Source organism: Acanthochromis polyacanthus, chromosome 2, assembly GCF_021347895.1.
Source record: "Acanthochromis polyacanthus isolate Apoly-LR-REF ecotype Palm Island chromosome 2, KAUST_Apoly_ChrSc, whole genome shotgun sequence".
Taxonomy (NCBI): Eukaryota; Metazoa; Chordata; class Actinopteri; family Pomacentridae; genus Acanthochromis; species Acanthochromis polyacanthus.
Genome location: NC_067114.1, coordinates 25780159 through 25803680, shown reverse-complemented (window position 1 = coordinate 25803680; position 23522 = coordinate 25780159). Strand labels below are relative to the sequence as shown.

The 23522-nt window shown below is 40.7% G+C and overlaps 1 protein-coding gene across 5 annotated transcripts in view; it reads right to left on the bottom strand.

Annotated features, from left to right (window-relative positions):
• Positions 1-23522, bottom strand: part of znf536 (zinc finger protein 536) — a 237376-nt gene that overhangs the window by 59646 nt on the left and 154208 nt on the right. For all 5 annotated transcript variants that reach the window (XM_051941512.1, XM_022191829.2, XM_051941522.1 and 2 more), the window contains exon 7: positions 14439-16220. In XM_051941512.1, the coding sequence (XP_051797472.1) occupies positions 14439-16220 (1782 nt within the window). The remainder of the gene's footprint in view (positions 1-14438; positions 16221-23522) is intronic.

The following is a 23522-nucleotide window of genomic DNA, read 5'->3' as shown; positions in this document are numbered from 1 at the left end:
CCATCTCTTGCCAAGTCTGCTTCCTGATACAGAAACACGATAAGTGCAGATTTTTTGAGAAGATTGCCTTCTTGTTCATTTGCCCCCATACCCCAATCCAACCACTTCCACCACCACCCCCCTGCTCCTCATTTGCTTTTGGCCTGGAAGCACTTCTGCTTGGTGCCATGGATAATCAGGTGGATTTTTTTCTTTGTTTTTCCTTCCTTTTTTCTTTATTTTTTTTCCTCTGCACCCCCATCCATGACTTGATAATAAAATTAAAGAAGTACAGAAGAATAAAGGAGACAGAATAGATGTGTGCATTCATCTCTTTTGCAGCCAACAACTACAGGACAGATGATGTGGCCATCTTGAGATCGTTTGTCATCTGTCGGGCAGAGTTGACCTTGCAACGAATGCCGACCGTTGGAGAAAAAAAGACATACAGAAAGATAGAGGGAGACAGAAAGAGAGAGGGCTGTTGTTTTTGGTAATAAAGACAACATTTATGCCTTCCCTTCGCACTGCCAGTTAAAAGAGACACAAACATGGAAATCCATTATGGAACGCTTCTTAAAAGTGTGACCAATCCTTGTTCAGTCAATTAGAGTCTGGAGACTGAGAATATGATGTTTGTCTGTTTAGCCCCCGATGCATACAGATCAGCCTGGATTTGATAATGGAAAGGGAGACTTTTTTCCACAAAGATAGAGAGAGAGAGAGAGAGACACAGAAAACAGCGAGAGATGGAGGGATGGAGGGGCAGCGCAGCCAAGCTCTGCTTATCTCTTTTCTTCTCCTCTGCTTTCCTGCTTTTTTCCTCTCCCATATACAAAAGCATTAATGTGCGCAGCAATGTGCTTTGCCATTGTTCTGTGTTTAAATGCTTAAAAAGGGACGTTGTTTGTGTAACTGGCAGAGTTAGCGGTGTGCGGCCGTGTCCAAAAGCCTGTACTTAAAGTTGCTCAGCGAAAAAATAGGCCACATAAAAGAGAGTGATAGAGAAGCAGTTAATAAGAGTGGTTACCCCAGAATGAGCGGGGATGAGGTTTCACATTGAAAAAGATTTATCTTAAAGTATGGTGCTAATCCCTTTAGTTTTAATCCTCCCCCTGCCCCCCTCCCACCCCATGGACCATCCACTTACGGCAACCTTTTCATTCCTTGCAAGGCATAATAAAAAACTATAAACCATAAAGTACTTACAATTTCTGGAAACTGGCAAATGCATGGCGCCCTGATTTTACAAGGATTCCTGGCTAGTGAATCACAGAGCTCGAAGGACTCATCTTTCTCACAACGGATTATTAAAAGAAAGACAAAGTTGTTGGGTACAATGGAGGGCAACAAGGACACAGGAAAAAGAGAAGATATGCTATGACCTATTTGACGAGTATCGCGATGGCAGCGGTTGTGGTGATAGGTGGCGGAGGGGTGTTGTCATGCTCTCTGTCACACTCGGCTGTGTCATACAAGCTGGATGGATGCCTCTGTCCACTGCAAGCTGCTTGAATGAGGAAGCATATGGGTGTATGAGAACCTCAGCCCACTTCATGAATATTTGATTCATATTTCCTGTGTGTATATGTGTGTGTGTGTGTGTGTGAGAGAGAGGGAGAAAGCAAAGGGAGGAAAGACATTTTTTTCTCTCTCTTTCACTCGTCATTGCAAAAACTCACAAGGCTTACTTTGTGGCATTCTAATCATAATTGCCAATCCTGAATACAAATCTCTCAGCGCTAAACACATTGAGTGAAAATGAAATGACAAAATGAAGCTCATATAACGGTGTAATCAAAGATACATTCAGGGGGAAAAAGATGAAGAAAAAAAAAGCTGAATGTTCTTCCGTAACCAGTAAGAGATGAGGATCAGGGGCCAGTTATTAGCTCGGCCAGGAACAAAGAGCCCCAGTGTTGGAGGGCAGCTTAACGCTGAGCCAGTTACTGTACCTTTCAAAACTAATATGTAACCATATCTGTTTTAAAAGGACAATTCATATTACTGTGAATGCATGAGAAAAGTTGTTCCCATCTCCGCAACTCGGGAAACTCGAATCCCACTCGTAATAACCGAGCCCACCAGAAACACACACACTCACACACACACTCATGCTCACACTCAATTTCAGGCCTGGCCTTTTGTGGAAAGTATCCCATTTAAAAAGATGGGGACAATAAATTTTTGTTATGATGTAAAACATCTTTAGCTTTTTTGACAGAACAATGGTGCTTATTGTGCTTTATTGTTACTGTGGCAACTGCAAAGGTCAGCGTGGGTGTGGCCGGACAGACAAGGACGGCACCGAATGAAAATTGGGTTATATGTGATCAACTAAGTTATTAATCAGATTAAAATGGATTCCCTCTGCCTGCTGTTTAACTAGGCAGGAGAGGGGGGGAGAATAAAGATAGAGAGAAGAGGGAAAGAGAGGCAGAACAAATAGGCCAGTGTTTACTAATGCAAGAGCAAAGGAAGTCATTGTTTTAGAAGCTGAAGTCATTGTCGCACATGAGTTTCTATAAGGACCAGCTCTGTGAAACATCCCTCTGCATGCAACCAGTCTGTCTAAAAGTATGTGCCCTTGCCATGGATGCCCCCTAGCTTCATCCAGGTAACCTCTCTAATCCTGATTAAATCACTGTAATTAGAATAAGCAGTGTTCCTCCACCCCCATATTTCCCTAATAAAACAATGCAGCAGTTTAAATCCGGTCGCTGGGATTTGCAACGCAACAATGCAGTTTATATCCATCTCTGCTGAGGAATTAAGTGTATTTTCTAACTGCTAATGTTATAATGTTGCTGGCTTATTTGTCTCGATGCTCGCTATTCTTATTCTATTCCCCCCGCGGTTTGTGCTCTGTCTCTCTCACAACTTTGTTTATTTGAGTCTTATTTATTTGTTTCTTGGCGCTTTTTGATGTTTAAATCAAACATGTTTTTAGCGAGTGGTTGGGATCATTCTTCACTACGGGAAATAATGCAAGTTATTTGTCCTTAATTGCCACAGAGCTTTTCAAACACGGCAGCTTGCTGCCTATGTGTCTATACCTGTGTATATTTTTTGTTTTTATTAGTATCACTGCATGCCTCCATTGATGTGGAATAACAGAGGAAATAAAAGTTGACATAGTTTCTTCTTTTTTTTTTTTTTTTTTTACCCCCACAACCCCCTGTTTTCCTCTCCCTCTGCCTTGCTCTCTGTTGTTTTTTATATATCTGTGTTTTTCCTTGAAGTTGCTGCAGCATTGTCTCATTATGTGTCGACTAGCTGTGTAAGTGTAGTTATTATGCCTGTGTCTTTGCCTGGCGGTACTGTTCTCTCTCTCTCTGCTCTGTCTGCTGTCTCTCCCTGTCTCTCCCTCGGAGGATGAGGAGCTTTATGAGTACAACTCCTCTGAGGCGTCCTCTTCACATCTCCAGGGCGCCTGGGGAAGGGAACGTTGCATTCTTAAGAGGAGCAACTCAAACCGAACAAAGTCTACAGGAGTCAGGGAAGAAAAGAAACAAACAGCAAACTAACGAGATGGGAAGCAGAGATCATGTCAAATATATCGGGTTGGAAGGCCAATTTATAACCTATTGTTTCATGTTTTGCAATATCGAATACAATGCACACTAACGTAGCTATGAGTGCACAGGGGGAAAGGGTATACAGACTCGCATATATACATAAAATCACTTGATTTGCACGTGAACGCACACATACACACACGCACACACACCACACATACACACACACACACACACACATACATGCACACACACCACACACACACACACACACACACACTCATATGTAGTCTATGAATGTGATCTTAAGCTCCCTGCAACCTCCAAGCTCCCACGCTGTCTTTTCTCCTGGTTCCCCATCCTGTTTCTAAAATAATGAATAGAATAATTGTCATGTAACTTTGCAATCATCCAGCATTCGTCTCCATTTCCTTATCAAGTGCAACTCGATACAGCCTTTCATTCACTGAACTGTACTTCCACGAAACGTGATGTGGCCAATATTATTGGTGGTATTAGTGTAGATGTCTGAGAGAAAGCCGCATGGGAAGAATATGAAGCCTTTTCAGAAAGGACCTTTCAGCAAGCTCAGCCGTTTATATATGGGGAATTAGTGAGAGGAAAATATTTTTAGAGCTATCACATCTGTTGAGGAGAAAAGAGAAGGAGAGAGTGAGCAACAGGTACCATCCTTAGGGTTTGACAGCAGCTATTACACTTAATTGCTCTCTGAAAACAACACTATTTGCACTTTTGGGTGACAAGGTGATAATGCACCTCTGCACAAGTCAAACTAGTAATATTGTTGCACATGGGAAAAAGCACCTCGCCTTCACCAGCCGTCAAAAAGCTGTCATCTCGGCATGGCGGAGGCACACAATGAGAGCCTGGGGAAGTGTATCACCAACAGTCATCTTCTTCTTCTCAGTAAAAGACAGACAGACAGGCCTCCAGATGGCTTAATCACTGGAGGAGCCCGTGCCCTCCAGCAACAAGGAGAGAAAGAAAGAGGGTGAGAGATAAAGAAAAGGAAGGATCCTGGAGTGTGGGAAAGTGAAACGCAGAGATCTAAGAAAGAGGAAGGGGTGCTAGTGAACTCGCTTTGGACCGAACAGAGTAACATCAGTAGCTGCCATGTAGTCACTCAGATATTGGTCAAACTCTGGTTGAAGTTCTAATCAGGTTAAGCTGTTTACAAGAAGCCTCAAATTGAATTTGCCATGAATAAACGATTTAGGCCAACAGTCTGGTCCAGTGGCACAACCAGGATTTTGACTGTGAGCTTTGAGACTGACTTTGTCTGACTCAAAACCATAATTTCCATCAGCAGTAATATTATTACTATTACTATAATTATTTTACATAACTGTTATAAAACATTATATTTCTTAAATTTGGGAATTCAGCATTATTGCTATTACTGTGTGAGCAATAAACTCAGTCAGATGGTTAGACAAGTTAAAGCCAAAATAACAGTCTTACTTAAGGACTTTCCTCTTCTTGCGTTATGGTTAAACTTTACAGTTTTACCTGCATTTTTTGATGGTTGCCTGTCCCTGGACTTTGTAATCTTGTATCAGCTTTCATAAGTGAAACTCACTTTTTTCAGCTAGTGTGTGGTGCCGTGCATTTGATTGGTTCATTTATATTGTTGTGCATTTTTTCATACACTACAATCTGGCCAAAACTAGACCCAGCAGACACTAAACGTTCCCTGGAGGAACTTGTGCCACCAATCACAATGATGTCATCTCATGAAACAGTTAAGTTGTTCGTTTTCATTTTTTTTCTTTTTCTTTCTTTCCTTTCGTTTAAATAATGAGTTACACTTGAAAAAACAGTGACTTGAAATCTGGTTTGGAGGTTTTGGTATATTCACAGTACCTTAAGATATCTCATCACAAATCAAAATGGTCATTATATATATATATATATATATATATATATATATATATATATATATATATATACACATAGGCGCGCACACACACACACACACACACACACACACACACACACACACACACACACACACACACACACACATGTTTGTACTTCTATCTTAGTGAGGACATCCATAGGCGTAATGCATTTCCTAGAGCCTTACCCTAACCTTAACCATCACAACTGATTGCCTAACCCTAATCCTTACCCTAACCCTAACCAAACCTCAATTCATACCTGTTCTCTAAAAACAAGTCTTCACCCTCAAACATGGCTGTTTCAAAGTGAGGACCGGCCAAAATGTCCTCACTTTGATAGTTAAATGCAGAAAATGGTACTCACCATGTAGCAAGTACAAGAACACACACACACACACACACACACACACACACACACACACACACACACACACACACACACACACACACACACACACACACACACACACACACACATACACACACACACACTTTTAAATAAACCAAGTCTACAAAAACTAACAACACAAAAACTCAATTACTCTTCAACGTGCAATGATTTTTCATTTTTTTTATCTCACAAAAGTCTCTATTTTTCTAGTCTATTTATCAAATGTAGCTAGCTCACAGTAGAATGAAGTGCCTCTCAAAAGACATCTGAACAATCAGCTTTCTTACAACTCAGCATTCTTTTCCAGGACTGATAATGTAAGGAGTACCTTGCTGAACATTAGAAATTCCTCAGATTCCTAGAGACTAGACATGGAACCTGGTAAAAGAAAAAATAATAATAATTCTCCTAGACCAGCCTCCTGTTCTATCCTAGTTGGCTAGGTTAGCAGGCGAATTTTGGTTGCTGTAACTTTAGAAATGGCGAGTATTCTGGGTGCTATAGTTCTGTGTAGGGGGCATACAAAAGTCTACCCCTTCTTTGTCTTGGAACTACTGATCAAGATCCCATTATCCTTGCACCAATTCGTTTTACCCATGACAAACACTGGGTCCTAAAAGTTTAGTAAAATTTAGTAGCCAAGATGTGCTTGTAGGTGTCTTCAACAATGATAATCAGCTAATTATGTGGATAACTTGGAGTTCATGGACAATGCTGTACTCCTTCAACTTCTCTAAGGTCCTGTCTAAGATCATGGGTCCTCTCTCAGGTAGGCTGTTGGATGTTGTAAGTGGTCAAGTCTGGACGTGTCTGGAGCTCTAAGGTATTGTTTGTGGACTTCACCAAGCACAGAGTGGGAATGACAGTGGCTATGAAGCATGTCAAACCAGAAAAAAACCCATTCAGTAGACACCCAGATAGCTCCTAAACCAGCCTATGCAGACGGCTAAAATATTGCTTGCACCTGAATTGCAAGATGTCTTATCTCTTACTATGTCTGTTCCTGAGTTGGCTGATGCCTTCGTTGCTCCAGAGTCAGTCATTATCAAGCCTGTTCCTAAGTGGGTCGAAGCTTCCCTTGCCCTGGAATCAACTAAGGTCTCTACCTCAAGTCGGTTGACGTCCAGCCTTTTCTGGCACTCCCAGCCACTCCCAGCTGATCTGCTGCCAGATCTGTTTACACTACCTGCAGGTGTCAGACAGGTGTTCAAGTGCTCTGGTTTCTAGGCATCTGCCTGTCATCTTACCCTGAATCCCAGCTTTCAGTTTGCCAGCAGTGCTTCCATCTCTGAGGAGTTTGATCTTTGGCTCATTTACTCTTCAATCCTTGGGCCATCCACCTAAGGTTTCCAGTTGATCTGCCCTTTAGCTGGCAGACTGTCCTCCCAATGTTTCCCACTCATTCACTCTCAGTTACCTAGACAACTCTCCCTTTTTCGGACACCATCCACTAGCATGATTTGGACTTCAGTAACTATTATAGATGGACGTCTGGGAGCCATAGCTTGGGGCTTGTTTTAATTTGAAATCTCTTATCTTATCTGTCCCAGTTTGTTTTTCTTTCTCACTTTGTTCTCTTTCCTGACAGTATACTGAACCATCTGCATCCTATTGTCCAATCAGTCCCCACAGTATGTCTACTTCTAGCATTCCACCATCGTACTACTCAGTAATCAAGCTTTTCAGCCTCTCCTGTTTATTTTCCTCGCAGTTTCCTGTTTATAGTTTGTTTTCCTCCAGTATGACATTTCCCTGTTCCTGGTTGTTTGCTCGTATCTGGCAAACACTTAGCAAGCTTTAGATTACTGAAGTAACTGAGTCAGTTTCCTTGTTTAATGACATTTCTCTACTTATGCTACTGGTAAACTTATATGGTTCATCTGCACTGTCAGACTTTGGCCTGTAACTGGATTTTTGCCTTATTGCCTGCTCCTCACTTGTGTTGCTTTGTACCATAACTTTCTGCATTTTGTTTCTCAATTTATATCTTGCATTGCTATGAAATTAAAACTTGTTTCCTTGTTACTGCGACACTTGATTTCTGCGTTTGTTTGCCAGCCAGGTTCTTGTAACCTCGTACCTTTTGTTGTAAGTAGGACTCATCTTTTGTTTTTTGCCGTTTTTTTTTTTTTTATCTGTCTTCTGTCATTTTATAAAAACCCCACACCCAGAAGTTTTCAACATGTCAAAGCATTTTTGCGTTTTCGTGTTAGTGCTTATGTACATGAATACATGCGGTCAGTCACAAGCCATCCCAAATCACGGTAACTGTCATAGTAAATACAGTACATTTTGTAATTATCAGATTTTGCATTATCTAAGTTTTATGTTTGTGTGTTTGTGTTGAAGGGGTTGTTACAGGAGCATGTAGTCTAGCGAAAAGCAATACTCAGCGTCACCAACACTGTTGTCAGCTTATGGTGATCTGTGGGGATTATTTTGTGTATACTGTACATACACAACTCAAGAAGAGATCTAACTACTGAGCTACACTATAAACGTCCTAAATTTCACTCTGATACTCAGCCCAGTTTCGTGTGTGTGTGTGTTTCCAGTTTTGTGTGTGTTTTTGACCTGCTTCTCCAGTTTCTGCTCAAGCTACTAGACTAGGATTTCTCCAGTGTATGTGTCATTACTGAGAAAAAAAAAATCTTTGCATTTATTTGAGGTTTTATTTTATAAAGTGATTTTGTGTGGTATCCTTAACATCTTGAGTCTGAAAAAGTCAATCCTGATAATTATGGGTTATTTCGGGGACAACTATCAGCTCCATAAAACTAAATGTTAAAGTGTCTTGTAAAACTAAATGTGTTTATGTTTAACTAAATGTTAAACAAAAGTTACTTTTACTCACATGAATGTGATATCGAAAAGAGAGACAGTGTTGAAATAAAGTGAGCATGCACATGGATTGGTAGAGTTATGAAAACCAGACAATGGCACATGGCTACACTGGCAGAAAACTAGCTCTTGTGTTTGCATTGTGAGCAAGCCAGTTACCATTACAATCCATTACATATTGCATGTTGTTTTACAGAAGCATTATCTTTGTGCAAATCAATATGTGGTGCCTATCACTACTGAGTGGACCAATCAGATTTGCGATCTGCAGTGGTACAACGTGTCATTACATTTCTGGGATCAGGCTATGTCAGAGAGGACAATACTTATGCCAAACGTAGAGTATTAATCAGGCTTTTTTTTTTTTTTTTTACAGTTTTACAAATGAAGGCCTAGGTGTGTAATTGGGTGATTTTTTAAATTTATATATTACAGTTTTTTTATGTGTACGCATAAAAAAACTACATTTTTTTTAATTGTATCTGAATTATACAGCTTGTGTGGGTCTACATGTACTCTGTGTGTATGTGTGCATGTATGTGTGGGTGTGCGTGAAGTATTTGTTATTGCCTACCTTTCTTCCACTTAAACCAGAGAAAATGAAAACTACACCAGTAATGCCAAGTGTGATCCACTACATCTGCGCTTCACAGCGAGTCCTCCAATCCCGCCATATGTTTTTAATTACCATCAGTACATTACAGAACCTGTTACACATACAGACACACACACACAAACACAGCCATAGCCACAAACCCAGACACACATATTAGCCTTTTATTATAATGGTCTACACTTTAGTCTACGTGCATGTGTTTGAGTGTTTGCTTTCTCCTCCATGAAATGTACTCTTTGTATGTCTCCTGCACGGTGTTCCAGTGTCACATGAACACTTGTGAGTTTAAATCCTTCACATGCATGCAACCAGTGTTGTATTTCTGATGTGAAAAAAACAAAACAAAACTACACAGAAACAAACTTGCAGACACACATTCAAATACACAGAATTACAGATACTTTACGAGACTACATGGGAAGAAAGTAAAATAAAATCTGTACTGGCAAATAATTTCTATTTTCAATATTGACATTTTTTCACTTTTGGCAGAAGCAAAGGCCTCAACATTACAACTAAAATGTTTGCCTTTTGTCTGCAAAAGGGGGGTAAAGGCTATTATGTGACTCATTATTGCTCATGATATCTTCATGTCAATCATCCCTTCAATGTGTCTCCGTCTCAGCGTCATAGTTTTGCAGCTTTTGTTGAGAGATTTTCCCTTTCACTTGAGCTAAAAAAAAGACACAAATGCTAAGACTGTTCTGCATCATTCCAAATCTTCTATACTTCCAAGAATGCCTCTCAAAAAAACACTTGAGAAATGGTGTAAACTATTTGCTTTCAGTCAGAGGTGATTATGGTATCTCATTAACCTTTCCAGTTCAGAATCAGGACCTCCATTATTTGAATCAAGCAGTGAAAAATCAGATGTTAAAGTCACTATGTTCCAGCTGTTAATGCAACATGCATTAACAATAAATATCAAACAGTAACATTTTGGATCTTCTGCTGCTGATTTTATTATCAGGCTGCAGCGACAGGTTTTAAAAATGAATTAGGCTAACCTAGGTAATGTTAATATTGATGTGTTTAGCAGCTACCACTAAACACAGCATTTCCAGATTCATGACAAGTGATCACAGATCAAATCTTTGCTGCAGTTAATTATAACTTAAGTTACAGGTGAACACTGAAAGACAAACTTGAAAGTTGAATAATTAGGTTTGATTAATTTTTGATTTGGTGTGGAAAATTGGTATGTGGTAATTGTACTCACATTCTTTCTTAAAACAGCTTGTAACTAAGCTGCATTCCTTTTCAGTAAAGCCAGTGTTTATGGAAAACGTGGTATTTATGATGGATTTCTCCCTGTAGAGTTGTGAGATGCTGTTGCAAAAAGTCACAACTCAAGTAAGAAGTGGAATAGATAGGCGCAAGATAAAGCCGGCTATTTTCAGCTTTTCTCGGTTCTTGCTTGTAAGGCTTGAGATGAAGACAGCATAGTGGATGTTTTTGACTAAATTTCAGGGTCCACTTACTACTACTACTGAAAATAATAATAATAACAGCCTCTTTAGTGTCATCTAATGTGTGTGTAGGAGGTGACTCTCTCTGAGAGTTTCTATCAGCAACAAACACAAACAAGCCACAACACTTATGAAGACTATAGAGCACAATGCGAGAGTACTTGTAAATTGGGAGTGATGGGTGTTAGTGAGAATATATGGCATTTTCCTCTCTTCTTTTTCCACTAACTCACTGTTTTTGTAGCCTACTTCTCGAACTGTAAGAGGTGCTCAGCTATGAGCTCTGCCATTTTCTTCTCTGACATCCTCAAAGCGTTCATCCAAGTCCTACACTTCTTTCAACGCTTCCTCTCCAGCTTGTCAATCTCAACCTTCTAAAGTCCTGGTCCACATCTAATATATTAAATGAACAAGGGGGTTGAGGTAATGTAAGTAATACGATGTGAGGAGCAATGTTCGCAAGCAGTCATGGCATGTACAGCACTGTTTGAATAATGTAATACTTCATGTTTGATAATGCATGGCTATAGATAGGTCTCCACTGCAGCCAAGTATTGATTGTGTTAAGCACATCTACAGTACAGCAAATGGTGCGGGTTCATATCAATCTTTACACAGCGTACTGTACCTCAGTAACCAGATACCTTGTCTGATTACAGAGACCTCAGGGCCACTGCTGCTGTTAATGACATTTATTGATAAATCCAATTCCTGGGCCAGTTTAGGGAGGTGTGGTTTAATACTACAGACATGTGACTATGTGTGTGTAGATCCTTATATGTGTGTATCTGTTATGTGTCAGAGTGCTAGTGGATTCATGTGCATTGTACCCCTTTTCCCCTCCTCCGGGCATACTAATGAAGAGATGGCCACTCCAGACGTGCAACGCATGCCCTACAACAGCTCCCGCAGATCCAGGGGAGAATTTCGATATTAATGATTTATGCTGTATTTGCATACAAACCTAATGCAAACCCACTCCAGATAATCACATTTTGCCAGGTCTGAATTGAGTTTTACAGACGTCTTTGCTACCCCCACCTTCTCCACCCACCAAATAACAGTGGAATGTGTGCCTCTTGCTCTTCAGGCTGCGTGTGACCCCCCACACAAGGGGTTTACAAGTGGACACATAAAGAAGGACTGTACTAGTGCATTTTACTATGAAACAAGTGTCTCTATTATTTCTGATCTATTCACACATCTGTCGTGCACCAAACTGAACCAGCATGGACAGTCACCAAAGTAGTATGCAAGTGCGAGGAGTATAAACAACGGCGTTAGAAATGTTCTGTCGAACTAAACTTTACTACAGTTTTGAAGGACAGTTTTTTTGTGCTTTCTATTTTTTCTTGTTTGTACCTAAACGTTACCACATTTCCGAGACAAAAACATTCGGTACTCCGTCACATATATTTGGTATCGCTATTTTTGTGCATCACAATTTTATTTTGAAAAATCTGTCATCCCTTGATCATAAATGAAGCCTTCTTGCAGAATAAACTGCACATCAGAAAGCTCCATTATGGCCTGCTACAACACAGAATGCACACTCACATTTAAATTTTACTTACAAGGGTCTAAATGTAGGACATTTACTTGCAATGGAGTATTTTTGCGTGTTTAGTATAAGATGGGGAAACTACTTTTAGTCTTTCTGTGAACAGTGGTTGTATTTTAAGTATATGTAGAAACAATGGAAGTAGTGGTATTGTAACAGTAGTAGTACTCAGCATCAGCAGCAAGATAACAATGATCTTCCAGTTGAATGAGTAATCGTATAAGTGGTAATATTAAGCATTGTTATAGTAACAGTATGTGTAGTTGTTCTATTTTAAGTAGTTTTAATTAACGTAATAAACAGCAATACTTGTTGTTGGAGGGGAAACTGTAATAGTAGTAATCATCCTATCATTACATATAATACTAGTAGTACGTATTGATTCCATTGTGCATTTCATCACTGAATAAAGACTAACAAACACATTCACATTTACACTTATAAGCAGCCGACGGCCTCAATTTCAATTACTTATAAGTCTTTGGACTTTGTGAAGAAGTCCGAGCTACCACAGTGTGTATTAAGAATGAGACCTCCCACTACTCCACTATTACTACACCCATATGAAAATATAAAGCTTCTGAAATCAGTAAGAGAAGCCGTAAGGTTCTTGTTTGTAAAACTGGATACAGTGGTGTGTTATCTGATACATACAGTATATCAGTTTAACAGTACACACAGATAGCTGTTGACTGGAAATGTAGTTGGGCAGGAAATATCACCTCAAGTAAGGTCACACATCGTACAACAGTTCACTCATTCACATTCAAGCGCACTACAACATGTCTTGATTTTACTCATGTTTCCTTCAACTATTCATATTTTTCTATGTTATCTTCTGTGCCATCCAAGAGACCTGCCAGGAAGTTAGATACATAATAACTTGTTTTTTGTTGTTGTATTTTTTTATTACAATGAATGCCTGACTCTGTACGACATGTAAGAAAGGCCTTTGTTCCACAGAGAAAGCCTTATCTATAAAGGTCAAGCATTCCTAGTTGCAAAAGGAACTGCCCACATTACATAGTTTGGTTTTACAAACTTTCGAGCTGAACAATATGTAGGGCAATTTTGCATTTTCCCACACAAAGGCATATCTGTATTTAATGAAATCAACATTGTTAAACTGCCTTGTTCCTTGACAATAATGTTTTGTTAAATGAAAATGTCAGCTGATACAAGAGACTGCATTGCTTAAATGTATGCCTGTAAAGATGTGCTCTACATTTTATAGGTAAAAATAATTTAACATTTTGCTAATATAAAGAAATACAAGAAATTTTTTTATGATTCTTATCAATGTTATTCTAATTAGACATGGTCAATTGCTAACTAATTCAATTTTCAGTCTGAAGGATTTGTTGCTGATAGGCTCTCACTAACATCAGAGCTAAGTCGTCTGTCTCTTTTCCACATTTGCTGTCTATGTAGTGTGTATAAGTCAGTGTTTCAAAGCTCAGCACTAACAGTGGCTTTTACTTTCTTTCTATAGAGACACTTAGCAACTAGCAACCAACCCTAAAAAGCGAAAGAGCATTGTAAAAAAAGGGGGGGGGGAGTTCCTTCTTCAGTCTCAAGGAGCAGCTATAACCTTAGCAGAATCATGAAAGTTGACAGTTCATTTTTCACAGGGTCATAGATCGACGAGTCTTATAAAGTAATGGGCTTTTGGGAGCCGACTTTATGAGAGCTAAGATAGTTAAGAGACATGTGGTGGAGATGGCACAGGGAGCTGAGGTCCTGCTCTGACTCATCCAGGGTTATTCCCCCCATGCTGTGGAGCGGGAGGGAGGCACTGCACTCCCAGTAATATAAACGTGTAATAAAGATTAATCTGTTGCTAGTCACCAAGCTGATAGCTTCTAAACTTGCTTGAAATAAGGCTGAAATCACTTCAGAGCCAGTCATGGGACATTTAGCGAGTGTCTGAGACTCCTTCGTGGGTGTCAGGCAAAAATGTATATGTTTTTTTGTTTTTGTGTTTATGTGTGGTGGGAAAATTTAATTTAAGTTTCAATTTGTGTTTTTTTTTTTTTTCTGGGAGTGGTTTTCTGTTGGCATACTTCACTGTGAATATGTGTGTGTGTGCATGTGTGTACTTTACAGCAGATATAGTGCTACAAGGAGTCAAACTCACTCACCAGGTGCATCTGATCTCTTCATGCCACCGAGGGGTGCGCCTCCTGCTCCACCTCCCAGGCCGTTGAACGCAGGGAGGTTGTCATTGCTGTAGGCTCTGAGGACAGACAGCATGTTCATTTGCTGTTCTGGGTTGGTCTGCTGCTCAGCCTTCAACAGTCCTGGAGGACCTCCGGGAGACAGGATGCCCAGGCCCTGCTGCCACTGCTTCTCCAAAGTTTGGTTCTGTGGTTGGGGAACCAGAGAAAGTGGTGCCATGGTGGAGGAAGAGGCCGCCAAGCCAGCTCCACTCCTTGGGGTCAGGCAGGAGTCGTCTTGGAGCTGTTTGGGGTGACTCTGGAGGTGGTCTGAAGCTGGACTTCCTCCTTCCTCTCTCTCCGTGTCCATTTGCTCATCCTCATGTCTTTCCTCCTCTTCTTCTGCCACTCCTCCCTCATCTTCCTCTTCATCAGAATTATTCTGTTGTTGTTGTCTCTTGGGAGTGGTTGAGGGGGTCTCATTGGCACTGTGCACCCCAGCCTTTATAGCTTCATCATCTGACCCAACATGGTCATCTTCAGCATCTCCACAGGAGCCCCTCTCACCGATATGGTCATCTCCAGCTGAAGATGCTCCGCCGAAGGCCTGGCTAGGTAGGTCTAGACCTTGCTCTGCTTGGGCTATATACCCTTGAATTCCCTGATTAACCCTAGGGGATCCATCATACAAGCCACCAAACCTCCTGTAGAAGTCACTCTGAAAGGGATTATATGGCTGGTCCATGTGGTTGTTCCAGCCTCCCTGGCTTTTATCTCCATCTCGGTCCCCATCTCTGTCAAGGGCCACACCGGAGGTCTTGGTATTGGAGGAGTGAATGGTAGAGGTGGTGGGAGAACCCTCTCGTTGAAGCTCCTTGCCCGTATCAGACCGCCTCAGCTGGGCCTTACCCAAATGATTGGCCTGGAGATGCAGAGCCATGAGCTCCATTGAGGAAGTAGAGAAGGAGCAGAAGAGGCAACCATGCCATGCCACATTATCATGAATGGTGACTGAAGAGCCAGGGAGAGATCCAGATGCAGACTCAGGCCGAACTGATACAGACAGATCAAGTGGTTCATACTGGGATCCAGGTTTGCCAGACCCAGAGTTCGGTTTGGCTTCAGTCTTGTCTTCTCTGTCTTGGCCACCGGATATTGTGCGCTTGGCTTTGGGCTCGCCATTATCATGATAGCGCTGGGCTTGGAGTTGGCTTGAACTCTGGTTGTCCTTTACATCTTTCTTCAAGGAGCTGAGGACAAAGCTGTCCATGAAAGCCTGGAGAGAACCTTGAAAGTGAACTCCATTTCCCATCATGCTTTGGTAAGCCCTGCTTAGGTCGGAGAAGCTGGCGGCACTATCAGTTGCTGTTGGGACCATGGAGGATGGGCCATCCGCAGTCTTCATGTTATCAGCTGAGGAGGAAGAGTCAAAGCGGCGGTCCCCGCGATCACGCTCTCGATCTCGGTCATGCGACGACATCATACCAGCTGACGCCCACTGATGTGGCAGCAATGGACCTGCCCTGAAATCGAGGTTAGGAGGCATACCCTTGAAAACATTACGGAGGACATCAGGTCTGGCAAAGATGCCACCACCCGTCTTCCCATGATCTTCTTTGTGGTCAGAAGAAGTGGTGTGGCCAGAGGATGGGCCTGATGTAGTGGAGCCATTTTGACGTTCGCGATGGTGGCGCTCCAGGTGGTACTTCAGACTGGCAGACTGGGTGCCAGCATAGTCACAATGAGGGCACCGGTAGGGTTTCTCTCCTAGGAAGCCAAGAAAGGAACAGAGAAACAGAAAGGGAAAGACAAAGAAAACAGTGAATAATTAACCTGATTATTACATTGACTGGATATCAAAATCTATTTATTGGAGCAGGGAATGTGGACCCTAGGGTCATGTAACCTCCATGAACAAAGAAAATTAGGTCAAATGAAATCACAAAAAAAGATGTGCATTTCATTATGTATCAGAAAAAAAGAGGGTAGCAATTGCCTCTCTTTTAGTTGGCATCAAAATGCGACTAATTTTTAATTCCTCAAAATTAAAAATAGGGTTGACAGAAGAAATTAAATGATCAAGTAAAATAAAAGAAGTGGCAGTTTAGTAAGAAAAATGAGCACAGAATGAAATAAACTGCAACACAAAGTGATAATGAATAAGATCGTGCATTCAACCAACAATTCCATGTCTTTTCTCTTCCAGTCATCGGCTCAGCTCCACTTGATGCGTGCATGTGTGTGTATTGGGACGGGAGTGGGGGTGTGGAGTAGGCATCTGAATATGGGTCGATCCAGCTCCGCCAAGTGAGCCATCACTCACATCAACACCATAAAAACATTTCACCATATGGTGCTTTCAGTCCACTACAAGAGATAATATTTTCAACTGACAACAAAACTGTCTCGATGCTATCTGTGTTTGCATGGGGCTGAGGGTACGGCTGGGTCTCGGTGCGTGTTTCTGTGTATCTGTTCAAGAATGTGTGTGTGATTGCAGTGGGGTCATCATGCCTCTGTTCTGGCCTTGTTTGCTGTCAGGCCTGTGCCTTGGCGATGAGAGTGTAATTTCTCGGACATTCCCTATTTGCAGTTTATCTTGAGAAGCATAAATCAGCCACAGCGTAATATCACCCCGACCACTGCCACACTGCAGTGGACTGAGAACAAAATATGGATGATACACTACAACGCAAAAATAAGAAACGGAGGAAAGAAAAATGCAGGCGACATATGTGAGCCACATGCTTGTTGCAGTGGAGCCCTATGATAAAGAACAATATGATTCACAACAGGATACACAGATCAAAGTGATTTATATTATGGTAAAAGAGGGGTGAATCTGTTGTGTAACATTTACATATGTTTATTTATGCTGCACATCCATATTCATGAATATTCTTGATAATGGTATAACACCAGCATTATTCTGCCAGAAGTGGATCTTCCATTGGAGTGATACTTATGTTAAAATAGAACACATCCTGCTAGCAATTATAATAGCCTTGGAGTCTGAGCCAGATTTGGATTCATTAAACAATGAACAGAGAGGGAAAAATGCTAAGCTTGATTTTTTTTTAAACATACACATATAAAAAGTTCCAAGAGTGGAATTTTCTGATAGAGGGATAACAACGGCTGAGTGAAAAGAGAGGTGGATTTGTGGAAAAAGAAATAAAAGGGGATCAGATGGTTGTAGTGTTTTGTGTGCACATTCTATATATACCGTATATGCCAATAAAATGTTTAGATTATACACATGGAAACCATTTTATAAAGGAAAAAAAGGCATTGTTACGCAAGGCTGGTTTGAATGATTTAAGTCGGGCTGTGTAGTAAATCATGGATATAATTAGCAAATGGCATACTGCTCAAGTAATTTATCATTATTTAGAGGGCACCATTCCAGAAAAAGACTCTGCGATCTGCAGACCTACTGCAGAGTTCTCAAATAAAGGGCCACAAACACCAACTCAATAGAATATTGATACAGCAGAGAAAAGAATAGGAGGCTATACAAAAGAAAATTGAAGGTGGAAATGTTGAAGAGAGTAGAGAGAAAGAATAAGAGAGAAACAAAAAAACAGAAAGAGAGCATGCAGCGATACAGATAACCCTGCCCATAGACAGAAAGGCAGTGATTTGATATCTTTTCTCTTACACCAGAGTGGCTGTGAAGAGTATATTTAAAATAAACCATACGAGATGAGCTTTTAACCCAATAAGTGCTTCTCCTGTGAGCTGCCGAACAGAGGCTCAGTGCTGATTTAATAAGGAAACGTCCCTGATGCAAATGATCATTCTCAATTCCTCTAACTGGAAAAAATGATATTCTAGGAGCCAAATTAGACAGAAATTAGACTGATCAGATATTTTTTTTTCATCCTCTGCCTTTTCTTTCCTTATAAGAGGTTGTTAATGTTCACGTGGGGAAAATAAAGATTAATGTACTATCTACATGTCTAAAATGAGAATGAAAAGCACAGACGACTGTATGTTTGACACTGTCCTTTGATGTGTACAGAGTAAGGCAAACTGAATATAAATAAAAATGCCCTCCGAAGTTGATCAGTTTATGACAGTTTTCCATTAAAATTAAGCATTTAAATATTTGGAGCAGTGAGACAGACACCATGCTCATTTCTGCATCTCCTTGTGTTTATGTACGTGTGTGTGTGTGTGTGTGTGTGTGTGCACCATTTGGAATGTGTGTGAACACATGTTTATGCATGCGTGTCAGCCTGAGCCTGTGTGTATATGAGTGTGTGCGAGTGTGTGTGTGTTTGTGTCTTAGAGGGCCATTTGGACTGGCTAAGACATCTGCTCCATCATACGTCAGGGGCCTGGTGTGACATCTGGGGAATATACTGTATCCTGCCTTGCAACATTACACACAATTTACTGCTAAAGGTCATTATGTACCCGTTAATCCACTTTTAATTGATATCAGTGCAAACAGCACAACCTCCCAGCCACATGACAGATCACTGCCGCCACAAAACCAGGAAATTGCTATATGAGAGTTAAAAATAGAATGGTAAACTTTTTGCTGTGGTCTGTCTTCTCTTTGTTGAACCACTTTGGACATTTTGACCCAGACTAACAGTGACTGGTAGTTGGATAAGAAATGCACCACTGTGACTTTCTTAGCTTTGACTTGAAAAACTAGAGCACATAAACATCTAAGTGACACCTTTGTGGCTATAAATCACCCTTCTCTCGATTGCTGTGCTGAGATCTGCGTCTCCGCAGTATGTTTGCACTTTATGTTGCATGTAGGGATTTCATCTGGCTTTTTGTGAATTGTGACAGCGCCATAGAAACAATTAAAGATAAATACTCCAGACCTGTACAGAGGGGCTGTTAAAATGGCTTAATAGATATGACATACTGGAAGATGAATTTCTGTTTGGCTGGAAGGGTGGAAATAAATCTCAAAAACACTGGCTGGGATGTTGAAGAGCCAGAATAACAGAGGAAGCTGTTTTAAGCATATCTGCTTAGGTAAGTGAGTAGCAGTGACTTGGGCATGCCTCTAGTACTACCTGGGTTAACAGTTCAATCACATGCAAAGTGACACCATATAAGAATTTCTGCTAAAACAGCTGTGCACTGTTTTTTATTTATTTTTTAAATGTTACTCAAAGGAGCAAATAGCACATTTGTTAGAGACTTTTTAGCCATGAAATAATACACATCTGGTGTTCTAGTAAGTATTTACAACATTAAAGCTATACCAGTGAGATTTAATCAAAATACTTTAGAGTGACTGTGCCACCCAATGCAGCACTTTAACTCACTGGTGTGTTTTAAATATTGTTGTTTTAGACAACAATGAAGCTTGGCGGCACAAAGGAGTAAGATACATCAGGTTCTACTGTTTAAAGCACCAATTCATCGTTTGTCTTTACATGGGAGTAGCCGCCAATAAAATTATATTTAATATTGCAGCTCTTTTCCTTTAACAAAGAAGTTAGTAGTGAATTGACATGACGGCAGTCCTGAACAGGACGAACAGTTGACTTGCCAGAAAGTGAAATCACGGCATAAATGCATACTATAAGCACAGGAGTCCTCCGCATATTGAGTGTTCAGCAAATGGCAAAAATATTAAACCTAGCAATGTGACTATTGAAGATACCGTATGAAAGAAACAAATAATGGAGAAAAAACATAGAAAATACACTGGGAAAACGTTTTCAAGGCAGAGATACTAAGAAGCAGAAGCATAAGGAAGAAGGGGGGGCCCAAAGGAGTGAGAGGAATGGAGAGGGAGATCACAGGTCCCTCTTGATTCATCCTGATTACAAGGTTAGGTTAAGGTTAAGTGACATGGGCAAGTCCTGCCTCTCCTCTTTCCCTTTCTCCCTCTCTTTGTCTCCCTCTCTGCTGATTTAAAGGTGAGCAGGGACTCTTATTGGTTATGCGGCCCTGCCTGAAGTTATGTGTGGCTATTGTCAAGAGCGAGGACCTTTTTATTTTTTACACACAGCTGCTTACTGCTAAATAGTGCCTTGTCCAGAAGGGGACAATCTGGGCCTCTAATTGCTGTCACTGAAGCCTAGATTCATTATGTGACTTTCCCATTAAAATGTGAGCATTAATTTGTATAATGAAATATCACCCTCTGCAGTGTGTTCATTAGCTCTGGCCCCACACTGTAGTGCCACAGCCGCACAATGTTAGCTACCTAGAAAACTGTGGTTAATTTTGCTAATGGATATTTTCCCACTCACTGTTCAAGAGGAAATTAATACTGTAACATTAGCTCTTTAACTTTTGGAGAAATTTAAATTCACTTCATTCCTTTCAAGCTGGTGTTAGTCGCTCATTAATCTCTGCGTTGCGTTGCACAATGCTGCCTCGACCGGCTTGGTAAGCAACTCCATTGTGTCACTCACATTACATTAGGATGAGAGAGAGCTCGGCTGTCATCAGTGAATTTCTCTGCATTGTCACCAGAGCACAGAGAGGATCTTTAGCCGCTGTAAAAGTCATCTTGTGGATGTAATCAGGATGTCACAGTGGAGCTGGTATGATTAGGTTATAGGAATGATTTAAAGGCCACATGTTGGGGATGCATCAACTTTTTTTCTCCCCACGTGTAAAAGACTATGGTGGAGCTGTGCTTAGATAGGCCCACATCCAAAGATACATTCCTTTCCATAAGACAACATCCTTGCTCACTTTTGCTCCGTTTGAAGAGGTCTCCAGATAAAGCCTTTTTATTTTACTGTATTTTTGAGCTATGAAAGAACTAATAAAATAAAAACAGCAAAATGTACCGCGTATGAAATTAGATCAGCCTTCTAGTTGCCAAATGAGTTAACGCCAGGCCTGCGTTGAGGTCTCCACTTCCTCCATGCTAAAGTATGGCCCTCATGGGTATCCTTAGTACTACTCAGCTCTCTCACCACCAGATAACAGATGCCCCCTCCAAAAAACACCACCAGCTACTGTAGTGTTGCTGGGGATGGCCTAGTTGTGACCTGGATGTGCTATTTAACATAGAAAAAACTATTGTGAGTATACATCAGATGTGGCGCAATAATACAGAAGCATTTCCTATAAATTCATTTCAGATCCAAACTGCAATATGCTCCTTTTGTTAGTGAAAGTACAAAGGGGTTCATTTTGCCTTTTAAGTGCATGGTGAAGGCAGAAAACAAAGAAAATGAGACAGAGAAGAAGAATGAGAAGAAAAGGAGGCCTTTTCCCCCTCAGTTGTAAGGGATTCCCCTTTTTCAGTTGTGAGCATTTTCACCTTGACATCTTCACTGGCACGAAATAAATACTTCTCTGCGAGGTATACAGAAGAAACTAACAGAAGCATGGAAGCAGTTGGATTCTGCTTTTTAAGAGCATCTTGAGGAAGTCAAGGAAACAAATCTTTGATTGACAAATGAGTAAGCACTTGTTTTTTTTGTACTTGTGGTCACAAGATTTATAATCACAACTTTAGGTCTTTTTTTTACAGGCAATATGTGCATTTATATAAAATAGAAGCCACAAAGACACCAAAGACAGCTGGGAATAATTATTAAAATGTTATAAGATGCAGATATCCCCTTGTACTCATAACCCTCCAGCTGATCCAGGTGAGGATCTCAGTGCCTTCCATAGTGGTGTTTTGACGAGACACATATTGGATACTTCCCTGCAAATTGTGTAGCTGCAGAATCTACAACTATGTAAAGACCCTGCATTTGATCTAAACTTAAATTATGATGTAAGATTAAACACGTGAGTCAGGCTTGAAGACTGTCAATGGTGAGTGCCACCACAGAAAGCAGAGAGCCCTTCATGTACTGAGGTGGAAAGAGAAAGACTGTGTGACGTACGCCACTACATTTATGTTTCATAATCATCATATTTCCTCACAATGATGCAGGGTTAATCAGAAATACAAAATACTAACATTTTTATTGGATGTTTATTGAGAAAATAATTGTTCAATTCACCAATAAAATGACAGACTAATAGATAACAAATTAACCTGCCTTAATAGTATTAATAAATCTTCTTCACTAGTTAGATGACAGTGTGTCCAAGTATCACTTGCTCCAGTATGGAAACACTAACTCTCTTTGAGATGGACTGAGGGATGGGGAATTTGTAACTTTACACACAAGGCCCACCAACTAAAACCAGGTGTCCTTGTTGTAAGGTGTCCTCTGCACAGTCTAATTGTGACTTTAACCTGGATAGTCAGTGGGGCGTTTGTACCTTGCAGAGGGTTAGAACCCTGGCTACTGTCCACAGTCCACATCATTACTCTGACTGCAGACTCCCAGCAACAACCAGGGGACGGGTTATCACAGAACTGCCTGAGCGCTGATTGGTGAGATGTCAGAATCAGCATCGTCTTTATTGCCAACAACGGTTGGCTGGGTAGAGAGAGCACAGCTCAGAGAGTGAGGACGCTTGACTGAAAAAATAAAGCTAAATCTATTAAGCACACCATCTCACGCATATCCCTAAATTGTGGACAGGCCAGCTTTGTTTTGCCTTGAAAGTTATTGAGAGTTAGAGAGTGTGAAATTGCCCTCTGAGTGATGTCATTGGAGGACACTGAACCCTTGTTGTGTTAATTAAAGCTCAATGAAATGATGAGTAGGAAAAAAACAGAATAACAATGGCCTTAAGCCTAAATGAGGGACACTGTTAGGAAAACGCATATTCCTACTTGTGAGTAGTCTTCTTAATTTGGCATTATATCAATTTGAAGAAAATGCATTTCATTGCAACAGCTGATTAGACTGCACAGAAAATATCTCTAGGATTACATTTAGTGGAATAAACAAGATTATGACTTAGGTGAGAATTGCAGTATGTGTTACTGCTGAACTAGGATCACTGGGTTTTTATGGTACTGCTTAATTTCAGGACATTGTGATGCTGTGATTTAGAAACTGTGACCATCTGTGCTCTTAATTTTGATGGAGGTAGTTTGTACTGTAGGACTTTCTTTCTTTCTTCTTTTTTTCCCAGCACCAACCAATGCAGTATTCTCTTCGAAAAAACTAATATGGAATCAACTAATCTTGCATCATATGCGTCATATCAGAG